The 13168-nt window shown below is 38.4% G+C and overlaps 1 protein-coding gene across 2 annotated transcripts in view; it reads left to right on the top strand.

Annotated features, from left to right (window-relative positions):
* The window catches only part of LOC105916497 (glutamate receptor ionotropic, kainate 5), a 303177-nt gene that overhangs the window by 227300 nt on the left and 62709 nt on the right, over nt 1–13168 (top strand). For both annotated transcript variants that reach the window (XM_012851035.3, XM_036145472.1), the window contains one exon: nt 2937–3089. In XM_012851035.3, the coding sequence (XP_012706489.2) occupies nt 2937–3089 (153 nt within the window). The remainder of the gene's footprint in view (nt 1–2936; nt 3090–13168) is intronic.

Below are 13168 nucleotides of genomic sequence, written 5' to 3'. Positions count from 1 at the left end.
ATTCATTCAAGCAGCTTTTTCTTTCTCCGAGGCCAGCTCCGAGTTCCCCTGTCTTTTATAATTAGGATCATTATGTTACTGAAAAATCCTCAGCCTCACGTTGTTATCAAGATTGTCTCAGTAAATCTCCCCATTCATCCCTTTCTTCCGTCATGTGAAGTGTGTCAGCACAATATGCTGAAGAACTGCTATGATGGTCCCCCCTCCACATTTTGGTGTGGAAGGGAAACCTGTTTTTCAGGTGATATGCAGTGTTATTTCTCTTTTAAACATGGCATACGCATTGGCATTAATATTGGTTTCCATCTAACACGACTACATGCATCAGGCGTTTAACTGGCTTGCCCAGATTTTCTGAAACAACATTTATATTGGTTTCACCGTGTGTCCTGATCATCTGGGGTTAGGTTTTAGTTTTTATTTGCATTTCGGTTTATCATCTTATGTAATTTTATATTACTATAAGGTCTTAGCCTATAATTGTTGATTTCTCTATGATTATTATTGCCACTAAGGCTTTCCCCTAATAGTTGTATTAATTTGTGGAATGTTTTTTTTTTTATTAGTTTATTCCTGTGTTTTGTTCCCTGCGTATTCCAGTTTATTATACTTAGGTTACCATTTGCCTTTTTCTCTTGGTTAGTTTTGGTGCCTTAGTATAATTCCTCTATGTTAATTGGTCCTCTTCCCTGCATCCATTCTGCCTAAATTGCTCCTGTAATGCACTCAGATTGTCACACTGGCTTCCAATGTCATTCTTCTCACTTCACTAAGAATTCAAGTTCACTGTTGGTTATTGTTCCCTGCTGGATCCTCCTGCTAGACTTCCTGTTATTCCCTCATTTTTTTCTGGCCGCGCTTTTTTCTCCTGTTTACCTTGTGTTCCATGACCTGTACATCTTCTCATTCATTATTAAAGATCATGGGTATGCTCATCCTCTGATCCAGTCTGTGCTTTGGTCCTTCACCAAACACACACAACATGACAATAGGGCTCTTGCTTTTGGCAGAAGATTCTTTACGCTTATTTTGCACTAACATCATTGCAGTTAAGAAACACTTGTCAAGTTCATGGCAAAGCTTTACCAGCTACTTCCAGGTCTTTTTGGATGTGCAAGGGAGTGGTCCTTGGCTCTTTGGAAACTCCTGTGTTCTTCTGACTCATGTTTAAAAATATAAAAAGAGAAATACCTTTATTGTCCCATAATGGGGAAATGAGGGTGTGACATCTTGTGAGAAAAACCTAATTGTGAATTGTGATCATTTCTTGGTGAAAGGTGTGCACCTTGCCTTTACCTATCATGTAGTGCTGTACCTTGGTAACAAGAAACCTTATTATAGTCATCAGTTAGGACTAAGCCTTCTTATATTAAATCGGTGCCAGATTATTGTTGTTTTCTTGAATGTTGATGCAATTTAAAACTTAATTTTCTGTGATCAATACCATTTTCTTGTGTCATTCCACGTTATTGTCAGGTTTGCGGTTGTGAACCAGAAATTAGTCATCACAGAGTGCATTAAAAAGGGTTTATTGAAAATATTCAATGCTGGCAGAACCAGACTTGACCAGATGCAGACTGAGCACACAAGACCTGAAAGCATCACGGCAGCAGAGCACAAGTGAGACAATGAGGCGATCTAGCAATGAGTGGGTGAGTGAGGCAGGTATAAGAAGGCTGGGGAACAGGTGAGCAGAGTAGGAACTGATTAGTGGCAGCAGGTGGAACTGGTCTGGGCTGATGTCTGGTGACTGAGGAGTGGACTGAGCTAATTGGATGGTTTCTGTGGCTAAGAGGTGACAGAGCTGAATCCAGAAAAGTCCAAAAGACACGAACAAAAACCTAAATCATGACAGTTATTGTATATAATTTATTAACTGTTTTATTTTATTTTCTGTGAAGAGATTTCTATACTTGTTACCAACATATTGTTTGAAATTAATGTGAACAACTGCATAAGTTTTTTGAGAAAAAAAGTACTACTGAGGAAAATATTGACTTATTTTCCTATTTGCTGTTTGATTTAATCTCAGCTGCTATCACTTGCTTTATACATCTCATACTCTTATTTGAACAAGGGCTCTACATACGTTTATTTTCTTTTTATCACGCAGGAAAGCTGCCTGGGCTTTGTGAAGTTGCCCACATCTGTATTTTTTTTTTCAATTCGTGGCTTAGTTGAACCACAGCATTCCATTTAGAAAAATGAATGTTTTCCTGCAGCGTCACAGGGGGTGTTGATGTGCTACTTTGTCAACTGCATAATAAAAATGTACACGTACTGATTGTGCACAATCAGCGCAAGCACAAAGATGTGGGCAGGTTTGCACAGGAAGTCCTGGCAGGCTCCAGGGAACCAGTACACATGAATAAATTTACATAACACCGGCCATGCAATTGAGTGGACGATTAATTGGGATGGGAAGTATGAAATGATTGTTCAGCGACTTTGGAGGTATTGCTTTCTGTATCCGGTTACAAAGAACCACTTTTATTGTCTCACAAAAGCCTTTATTTGAACTATGTGTGGCAGCAACACGTACAATATTCCATATTTTGTACTTCTTACTCAAGCATTTTATCAGTATTGATTAGTATTCATTTGCCTCATCAAGCTTGTATTTGTGTGTTCACAACAGTCATTTAAGTAAAAACATAATCAACCAATGTGCTTTTTTTCTTCTATCAATCAAACTGATAAATTAAACCCTTTGCTTTCACTTTCACTGTTTGTAAAATTCATTCTGTTTTGGCAGCACTAGGCATGGGGCTGAAATATTTTTGTAGAAGTTAATTATAAGAAAGAAAGAAAGAAAGAAAGAAAGAAAGAAAGAAAGAAAGAAAGAAAAGATATCTTGTGACTGTAGTTTTAAAGCGCTTTTTTGAGCAAAAGGGGTGGAAAAGAAAAACTTACTTATTTATTTATTTCATGCCAAGCTGTCATCAGCCCTGATGTTTGATGCTGTTCACGTGGTGGTGAGCGCCGTGCGGGAGCTGAACCGCAGTCAGGAGATTGGAGTGAAGCCACTGAGCTGCACCTCCCCCCTCATCTGGCAACATGGGACCAGCCTCATGAACTACCTACGCATGGTAAACACACGCACAAACACACACGTAATCCACATACTCACAATTCACATGTCTGAACACAGAAAACATATCGAATTCTAACAGCCAGACCTGACCAGATCTGTCACAGGAAACAAAAAACACTAAAACAACAAATTACAAAAAACACTGCAAAAACGGAACTAAAAATAAGCCAAATTTTCTTAAAATGAGTGTGTTTGTCCTTGATTTGAGCAGGTAAATAAGATGATCTGCCGATGGAATAAGTATTTTGACTCCTAAAATAAGATAACTAGATATTCTGCTCTCTAAATAAGATGATGGAAATAAGTTGTTCTTATTATAAGTGCAGAAAATCTCATTCCATTGGCAAATCATCTATTTGACCAGCTCAAATCAAGGAAAAATACACTAATTTCAAGAAAATTGAACTCATTTTTTTGTTTTGTTTTTGCAGTCAACACTGTAAAAAAGAGATTTAAACAAGCCTGGTACCTAAACTAAGAATGTAAAGGAAACGGTCTAAGGTACATATAACATTTGCTAATTATTTTATGAGTAGATGCAGTGTCTTGCAAAAGCATTTATATAACTTGAATGTTTTTCAAATTTTGTCAAGTTATAGATACAAACTCCAGCATATATTATTGGGATTTTATGTGGTTGCCCAATGTAAAATAGGACATGTTTTTATTTATTTTGTCAAGGGACTGTACACATTAATCAACGTTGCTGTCCCTTTGGCAGTTGTTAAAGTCAGCATTTTTCAACTCCTTTACCCTGAAATACCTAAATAAAACCCAGTTCAACCACCTTTTTTTATCTCCACCTCTCTATAATTTAAACTCAGTATTAATGCAGTGGTTCTATGAAGGCCTAGGAGGTTTGTAGGAGAACATTTTTGAACAAAGCAAAATCATGAAATCCAAAAAGCTCACCAGAATGGTCAGGAAGCCAGTTGTCGAGAAGAACATGTCATTGTTAGAGTATAAAAGAAAATCCTAAGATTTGAACTTCTCATGGAGCACAACTGAGAATATCATCTGGAAAGAAATTTGTATGGCACTTGATACATCCCATCTATTTTTCAGTCATGTAAACTGACAGGCCAGGCTAAGAAAGTATTACTCAAAACCAGCCAAGAGACACATTGTAACTCTGAAGGAGTTGCAGAGATCCAGTGCTGAGCTTTTAGTGCACACGTGTTAGCAGCCTGTTGCGCAAATTTGGCCTCCATGCAAGAGTGACAGCTGGAGCCACTGGTGAAAGATGGACGTCAAAGTTCCTTCTTCTAGTTCAACACGAGCTATGCAGATAACATAGGAAACATGTGGAAGAAGGTGCTCTGGTCAGATTTAACCAAAATGTAATTGTTTGGCCTAGATGCAAAATACCATGGGTGTTGGAACGCTAACAATGACCATTATCCTGACCATGTCATCCACGCGTTTGAACAACATTAAGATGTGGAGATGCTTTTCTTCCTCAGGGACACAAATTTAGTTAAATACCCAGAAGACATGGGGAAAAAAAGACTTGGGACTGAAGCAGAATTTTACCTACAACCAGGACAAAACCCTAAATTTACATCCTGAGTTGCTATGGAAAGATTTCAATGAAAGTATGTTCATCTGTTTGTGGAAGGAACAATGTTTTCCTTGGACTCCTTTTGAAAATAGATTCTGTATCAGCATTAAAGTATCATTGCTGGATAATGTCATGCAACATACAATTACAATGTGGACTCACTTAGCAAAATTGTTTGAGTCCAAAAAAGATCCATTTATTTGATACATGGTCCTAAAATATATTTTAGAATGATAGATAATGTTGCTCCGAGCTCATAAAAAAATAAGAACAGCAAACAGTTAACTTTGTAGAGAGACTTTTTTTTTTAAATTCTTTAGGACGATTGTTTTGTCTAGGACTAATATTTTATGCAAAGAAGCCCACTCTGAAAAAACAAACTGGTATAAAGACAGTAGTTATACCTAGAATCTGTTTAAAACTGTCTTCTATTGATTATTGTGATATTTTATCCTACCCGTTAATTTATATTTAGCTTTGATTATCTGATCATTAGTTACAGTTGTCCCTTCATTTGAAAGAAACAATGTTTATTTCTGTTATTAGGATGCACGAACATGTGAAATTATTTTACATGTGCTCGTATTAGATTTACGTCCCTTTGGGAATTTCCGGTGCGCTTTAATGGCTGTTTCTCGTTGTTGCATTATCCACAGTCCTTGTAGTCGTTTGCATTTCCAGTAGGAATTATTAGGTTGCATTTCATTTAACTGTGCTGGCTTTTTCCCAGGGCGCTCAAACATTATGGCAACAAATCTTACATTTGTATAACAGCTTTGAATGACTTGTTTGTTTTCAGCATGACTAACAGCAAAATAAATGTTTAGATTCACCATATGTTATTGAATTTACAGATTTTCTCTTCTTTTTTTACATTGGTTTCTCTTTCATATTCATTTGATTTACTCCCATCTTCCCCCTCCCTTGTTTGTATCTGTCTGCCACTTCTTGTTTTTTCCGTCCACTGATGATGCCTCTCCCTCCATATTGTTTTGGTAGCTCACAGTGCATCACTTCATCATCTCTGCCCTCTGTTTGGCAGCAACCGGGGACCTCTCTCCCTCCCTCTGTCTTTCTCGCTCCACTGTTTTTGGGATGTAATTCATCTTGAGTCATGCAGACGCACACACCAATTCATATTGAATGTGTACTCCATAACGCATAACTCACATAAACTCAGGAACAAAATGCATGCTCGGCTGCACGTGTATCACACAAGCTTCACACTTATTTGCACATTACTGCAAGCACACATATTCCAGCAGCTCTGTCACTGATCTGATGTACTGTCTGTTTTCTCAGTTTCTCTTACCAATATGCGTGTTTTTTTTTCCGTGTTTGTGATTATGTTTCAATTTTTTTCCCCTATTCACAAACTAAATATCTGAATCAACACTTTTCCATTAGTCTAAGCTGAAACAAAAAAAAAGCCATTGATCCAGTCTTCTTTAATATTTCAATAGAGGTTATTAATACGGCGTTAGATCATGACAACTGTTCAGGCACTGTCGTATATAAAAAAGTTCAATTCAAATTCAAGGACACAGTCTAATTCAATCAGTTTTCATTTATATGAACATTTAAAAGACCCATTAAGATTCAGCATCAAAACCATATGAAGAGACCAGCAAAGAGTAAGAATATGTTGTTTATAGCAACCTCACATTGTGAATGAAGAAATAACGTGTGTTTAAAGTTTAATAATTTTCTTTACAGATAATAATCTGTAGGTCCCGCAGACTGTTTTTTTCATATTTGTTTAAGCCAATTAAATATTAGAAATGTGTTTGTTACAGATACAGTCTCTGTACTCTAATCATATTAGTATTTTTGCTTGACACTCCTGGTTTTTCTTTTTTTTTTTAAATGCCGTAGTAGAATAACATAAGTACACAGGAGGTCATCAGAACACACAAAATAGATTGCCAAGTAAGAACAAGTGTTTTTTTTTTTATGATAGCTGAGAACTGTACTAATTTCTGAGGAACCGTCAAGCTCTCATGAATGTAAAAATGGCTAATCAAAATAACAAAATACTCATGGCTTTAATTCAATTCAATTCAATTTTATTTATATAGTGCCAATTCATGAAACATGTCATCTCGAGGAATTTTACAAAGTCTAAAGAAAACAAACTGAAGGAAAAGTCTTTAGAAAACTATTTATGTAAAAATGTAACCCAGATTGATGATGTGTAGCCCTCTACGTTCGGCACAGTATTAATCCGGGCCTGCTCCTGTTTAATCCATTTGTGGGAAAGGATGGATCTTCAGCAGAACTTCCAGAGCTGATTGAGCAAAGCGACACCTAGTGCCCACCTACCAAAAGTTGGTTTTGACAAAGTTTTAAGCACCAGGCACCATAGGAAACCACAACAAGTTAAGCTTGTCCATCCACGTCATCCTTTTCTTCTTTCAAAGAAGAAATTGTGGATTGTGAAAAAAACAAAAAACAAATGTGATAGCAGCAGCTATCCTCCTGCGCTGCCATGTTTATTGTGGTTCTGCTGTGGGCTCAGCACCTCTTTCTTTCGTCACAGCTGTACGTCTCACCATAAACCATAATACTGCAACGTGATTGGCCCGAACCATTTTTTGGTTCGGCCACAAACGGTTGAAGCAGGAGCGGTACAAGATGGATTCTCATGTGTTTGTGGATGCACACATACTGCGAGAATCCGGCTGGCTGGCAAGGTTAGAAAAAAATCTGTAAAGTATATAAATGACGATGGTGGCCAAGAGTTAAGAAGTTCGTCCTGTAACTGGTGGGTTGCCGGTTCGATCCCCCACCCTGACTGTCTCACAGCAGGTGACTGTCTTCACTGATATTGCCTGCTGGTGGTGGTCAGAGGGCCTGGTGGCTTCATGTAGGGCAGCCTCGCTTCTGTCAGTTTAGGCTGTTTCAATAGAGGCTGCTATCTTTCTTGTTATCAGAGCTTTTATTGAAAAATGATAAGAAACACAACAACAGTCAAGAGTCATCAAGAAAGTTAGTCAACACACAATCATAACATAAAGTGATCGTCTCATGATAGTGAATGCATTTGCCCTCTGATTGACTTGTATATATATATATATATATATATATATATATATATATATATATATATATATATATGACCTCCTGTGGCCATTCAGAGATAGAGTATTGAGATTTTATTCTCAGATAGTCGGTTTCAATATAATATGAAAAAAAAACAAGATGGCGTCCTCATAGTGCAAATGGTCTTGACACTTGAATTCCACGCTATTGATCTCAGTATACACACACTATTCAGAAAAAGTGTTTTTTAACACACCAGAATACATTAGCCTCGTGAGACCATCCTGATCTCGCGAGCTTTCAAGGTTTCACTCGCAGATCAGTCTGGCTACTCTCCGTTAAAGAAAATTTGGAGCCGTTCACCAAACGAACGTCCAATCAGCGTTGGCTTTGAGGCGGGTTGAGGTGTGACGCAACGGGAAGTGCGACAGTTCAGTCTAAAGAACATGGCGGCTTCAGCCGATGAAACTAGCGTTAGCGTGGCTATCGAGCAAGTTTTATGGGAATTACAGAGTATTTCTTTGCTGAGCTAACGAGCCTTTACCTGCAGCAGCAAGAGTAGCTTGGCTTGTGGTTGTGTTTTCGTCGTCGCTCTGTTACGAGCGATGACAAATCTGATTGGTTCATTTGGCCCGTCTATCACCAACATAGGCCAATCAGCTAACCAGTATTTTCGCCCCTTCCCAAAATTACTTCAACGGAAGGTTTCCAGATGGATATGCGGAGCAAATCTATTTGGCGGAGTCAGGTAAAGAATACATAGCAAGGTGTTGCAAATGGTGTAATGGCTGCCTTAACTTTGTAAGTAACCAAATTAGTCAGAGGAAGGCACACTAATTTATTTTCTTTCCAAAATTCTAGTAAAGAAAGGTAGTAGAGCATTTACGAGTCATTGTATTAAATACTCTTTCACAGTAAAAATTCAAATATATGTAAAATATATATAGAATATATTATTTTTAAACTACTTACCACATGTAGCTGTTGGCTACAAAATGTTTTTGTTGACAAGTCGTAGTGAAAACTATGCTAAGAATAACCTAGCGTTGTCAAAGATCGATACAAATCAATTCAGCTTGGTAAAGCATTTATTAATCATGTTTTTTTTTGTGATCAGCGCAGAAGAGCAGTTAAACACTTTTATACTCTATTCTGATTGGCTGCAAGGTGTCCATTAAAAAGTGTTATGGGACTCCTATAATAAAGTTCCAGTCAAATAGCCTGATTGTTCTAAATTATTGCGCTAGCCCAAACGTTAGCTGGTAACAGCAAGACAGCTGATGCTGGTTACCTTAGCAACGTGTCACAACGATAAATATTAAACAGTTATCTCAGCCACTTCTTGTGAAAAAAATTATAATTTTAACAATGAAAAAACATTAAATTATTAATAATTGATTAATTATTTCTTTCATTCATGAACTCACCATTGTATAAGCGGGATAATCAATCTGGTACCGCTACGGCGTTAACCGTTTGTGTCCGAACCAAAAACAGTCTGGTCCAATCAGGTTGCAGTATTGTGAGTTAAGGCGGGACATACCGGTGCGACAAAAGCAAGAGCAGCTGGGCAGACAGCTGAACCAGCAAAAACAAGGCAACACAGGAGGTGTAGCTGCTACTGTCACATCTGTTTTGTAAGAATCCACAATTTCATCCTTAAGAAAAGGACACCAAGAATTGCCTTGACCAGCTTACTGTGTTGTGGTTTCTCATGACGTCTGCCAATTATGTGTTAATTTGATACCGTGATTTGGCTAAAACCAACCTTTTGGTGGGGAGGCACAACGAGGCACTTTGCTCAAAGAGCTTAGAGAATTCTGCTGAACGTCTTTTTTTCCTCTAACGGATTCAATAGCCCATTTTCCATTGCCACTCAAACGCTTGGGGCTTTTGAAAAGTCTGAGGCTTATACATTTCCATATACATTTAGCCAACTAATTTCACTTTCCTGGGGCTTTGGTCCCTCAAGTGACCTAGTACTTTGCTCTGCTTTCCTGGGGCTTGTTGAGGGGGCAGGGTTGCGTCCTCCACAAGGGGGTGTAAGGAACAGTAAGGAGATGAGGGGTTCTCAAACCTATCAATTTTATAATCTCAATTTATTACAAAAGGTATTTAGTTTTTAGGCGAAAAAGTTCACTGCCAAACTTCATCTGTGCAGTCAGTTCATCAGGATTATAAGCCAATTTTAATAATGCTCGGACTTGTCGACTGCAGGGAGAAACCCCCATTGCTGCAGCGTGTTGTCAGCCAGATTGTCTGTGATTCCTCACAGACTGGATCTATTCATTGCAGATGATCCGAGGATCCGAGAGGCCCGAATAGAGTAAGATCAGTATAAAAGGGGCTAAGGAGGTGGAATGCCATCTGAAAAAGTTGTCCATCCTGTTTGTTTGACCTATGCTGTCTTTTTGCCGCCACTCACCGGACCGGAGTAGTACTGCAGTTTTCATCATAATGTCACCACACGTCAATAACCCGCTTTGCATAATTAGCCCTTAGAAAATGGAAACACAAAAAGCCCCAGACTTTGTTCTCCCACTGGACACTAAAGCCTGGGGCTTGTAATGGAAATGGAGCTTATTGGAGTAGTCCCAGATTGATAATGTGCAGAACAAAGAGTGCTACACATTATCAATATGGCTTGCCAGGTTAGAAGACAGTTGCTTCCACAAAGTTCATTGAGCACTATCCCTTACATAAGTATTAGTATAAAACTGCTTATTTAACCTGTCAGAAAAAGGAGGGATAAACATGTTACAATAAAGCTCTTAGAAACAATAAGATATAAATTCTAAAACCCAAAATTCAAGGACTTTAATGGGGCTGATGAAGACATTGTTGTGTATCACATTTCTAATGTGAGCTTTTATATTCTTTAAACTTTAAAGAATATAAAAGTGATATTAAACTAAATATGAGCTTTGCAAGTAACCAAAGAAATAAAGGAGAGGGAGAAACAATGAACTCAACCTGATTTCCTGAACGTTCAGCTGCCAAAATTGACTGTCAAGTCCATCCTAACTTAAAGTTCAACATTAACATTCATCCTGTAAGAAACACTGATATGGCAAATATCCTAACCATTAAACTGGAATAAAACAAGCTGGACCCATATTTTCTGTCAAATATGCTAGCTATAGGTAGCTAGATGCCTGTGCAAATTCTCAGTTATCCGGGTCATCGCAGCAGCAAACGGGCTTAAGACGGAGGCAACCGCTCATTCGTTCAGTTCATTCTGAATTGGTTCATTCCAAAGACAGAACACCCAAACCACAGCTGAGTGCCGTTATATATGCAGTCCAATGCAGCAAAGTACTGCTCCTGTATTGGAGAAACTAAACAACAGCTACATAAACGCACGGCACAGCACAGGAAGGCCAGAAGCTTAGGGCAAGATTCAGCAGCCCACTTGCACCTCAAGAAAAAAGGACACACTTTAGACGTCATTGATCTTCAGATTTTGGACAGGGAGAACAGATGATTTGAAAGAGAGGTGAAAGAAGCCATCTTGGTCATAGGGGAGTGGCCATCACTAAACAGAGGAGGAGGGTTGTGCTTCCAACTCCCCAGTTTTTACAGCTCGGTCCTCCAAACACATTCCAAAGAGATTACAGCAGCATCTCATCATCATCCAGGTGACCGAGTTCTTCACTCACACCAAGCAGTAGCTTCTAACGACCCAGGACAGTGGCAGGTGGGTCATTGATTTGCATCTGACTGAGAATGAGCCTAGGAGGATGGGCCTCCATGTCCTTAGAAACAGCAGTGCTGCAACTACAGGTTGCTCAAGTCCGAGCCTCCAGAATTGACAAAGACTCCTGGATAGGTAATGTTGAAACATTTTCAGAAAGAACTGAACAAAAGTACGGTTGCCTCCGATTTAAGCTTGTTTGCTTTAGATAGCTAATGAAAGGGTTGCAAGTTATGGTGTTAAATCTCATTTAGTTTTTCAGTTGAAATATATTTGAAAGAATAAAAATTCACAGGTTTTCAACTAATTAGCACATATTGCTGATGTTGAAAGTTAAACCTCAATTCATCTATGCAAAAAAATATGTTTTCATTACCAAGAATGTTTCTGACAAAGGATCAGTTGAGGGATTTTTTTTTGTTATGGAACAAGTCTGTTTAAAAGAAAAATAATCTGAGACAACTCTAAATGAAACCATTAGGACTATCAAGGAAAAAGAGCTACGTTCAAATAATCAAGTGCAAATTCTTAATAAAGCAATAAAGACATAAAGGTCATGTAGCTCATTTCTGAAAAGACGTTTAACTACATTTTTTAAAAAGGCCTTTTGTAACAAAGACTATTAATGTTAAAACAGTAAGCACAGGAACCGAAGGTTGCATTTTAATCTGTCACAGCATTGCTCATAGGTGGTCTTTAAATATAATGCATGTTTTTCATCTTAGTTAAAACAGATCTGAAAATCTGATGAAGCATGAAAATTCGAGTAGTGTGTACCAGACATTTTCTTTGTTTTGATAAATAGCGATCTCTCTCTCTCTCTCTCTCTCTCTCTCACTATATATATATATTAGGGCTGGGCAACGATTAAAATATTTAATCGCGATTAATCGCACTGATTAATCGCGATTAATCGCATTGTATTTACAAACTCCAAGAATGAATTCAAAAGTAGTGTAAAGAGCACTTTTATTTTAATGTTCTGCTGCCATATGAACAAAAGTGTTGTAACATTTGTAGCACTTATCAGTAACACATATTTAGTGTAAATCTCAACTTAAACATGTAAAACAAAAAATAGCAATAATAATAAATTAAAGCTTATTGCCACTGACAGGGAATTCTCTTTATGGGGAAAAGATCTACCAAAAACAGGCAATTTCTGAGGTAACAGCAGGGAGCAGCATTACCATTTTATGTTCAATACCAAAATTTAACTTGGCAGTGGTTCCAACTAACTTGTTTCTGTCATATTCCATGCTGGAAGAACTTTAAACTGAAATGCTTGCTAACTCGATATGCTTGCGTTTATTTGACGTTAACACGCGTTTTTTTGTTGTTGCTTTCTCGCGCGCTTATAGTGAATGGCAGGGGGAAAACAGGCAAAAATACATGGATACTTTGAAACGAGAAGCGACTTCACCGACGGCGTCGATGCAGACCCCCCCCCCGCTCCGCTCCGCACAAAACTTGTTCCGGCCGCCAACTCACCGCCTCGCCTAAGCAACGCCTCGCCCCGCCTAAGCTCGCTCGCGGTACCTGCGGGAAACACCGCCTTCCGCATGTCAGCTGTGTTTTTTTCCGGCCAGTATCTTTTTTCCTCTTTGAATCTGAGGCTGGGCTGACAGCGAGGTTATTGGCGCATTATCGCCACCTACTGTTCTGATTCAAACCCCTACACCGCAGCAACAGACCTTCACAAAATAAAAGCATGTGACCAACATGCGTTAACGCGCGTTAAAGAAAATATCGCCGTTAATAGTCTAATGAGTTAACG

This window comes from Fundulus heteroclitus, chromosome 13 (genome assembly GCF_011125445.2).
Source record: "Fundulus heteroclitus isolate FHET01 chromosome 13, MU-UCD_Fhet_4.1, whole genome shotgun sequence".
Lineage (NCBI taxonomy): Eukaryota > Metazoa > Chordata > Actinopteri > Cyprinodontiformes > Fundulidae > Fundulus > Fundulus heteroclitus.
This window is presented reverse-complemented; position numbering and strand designations above follow the sequence as displayed.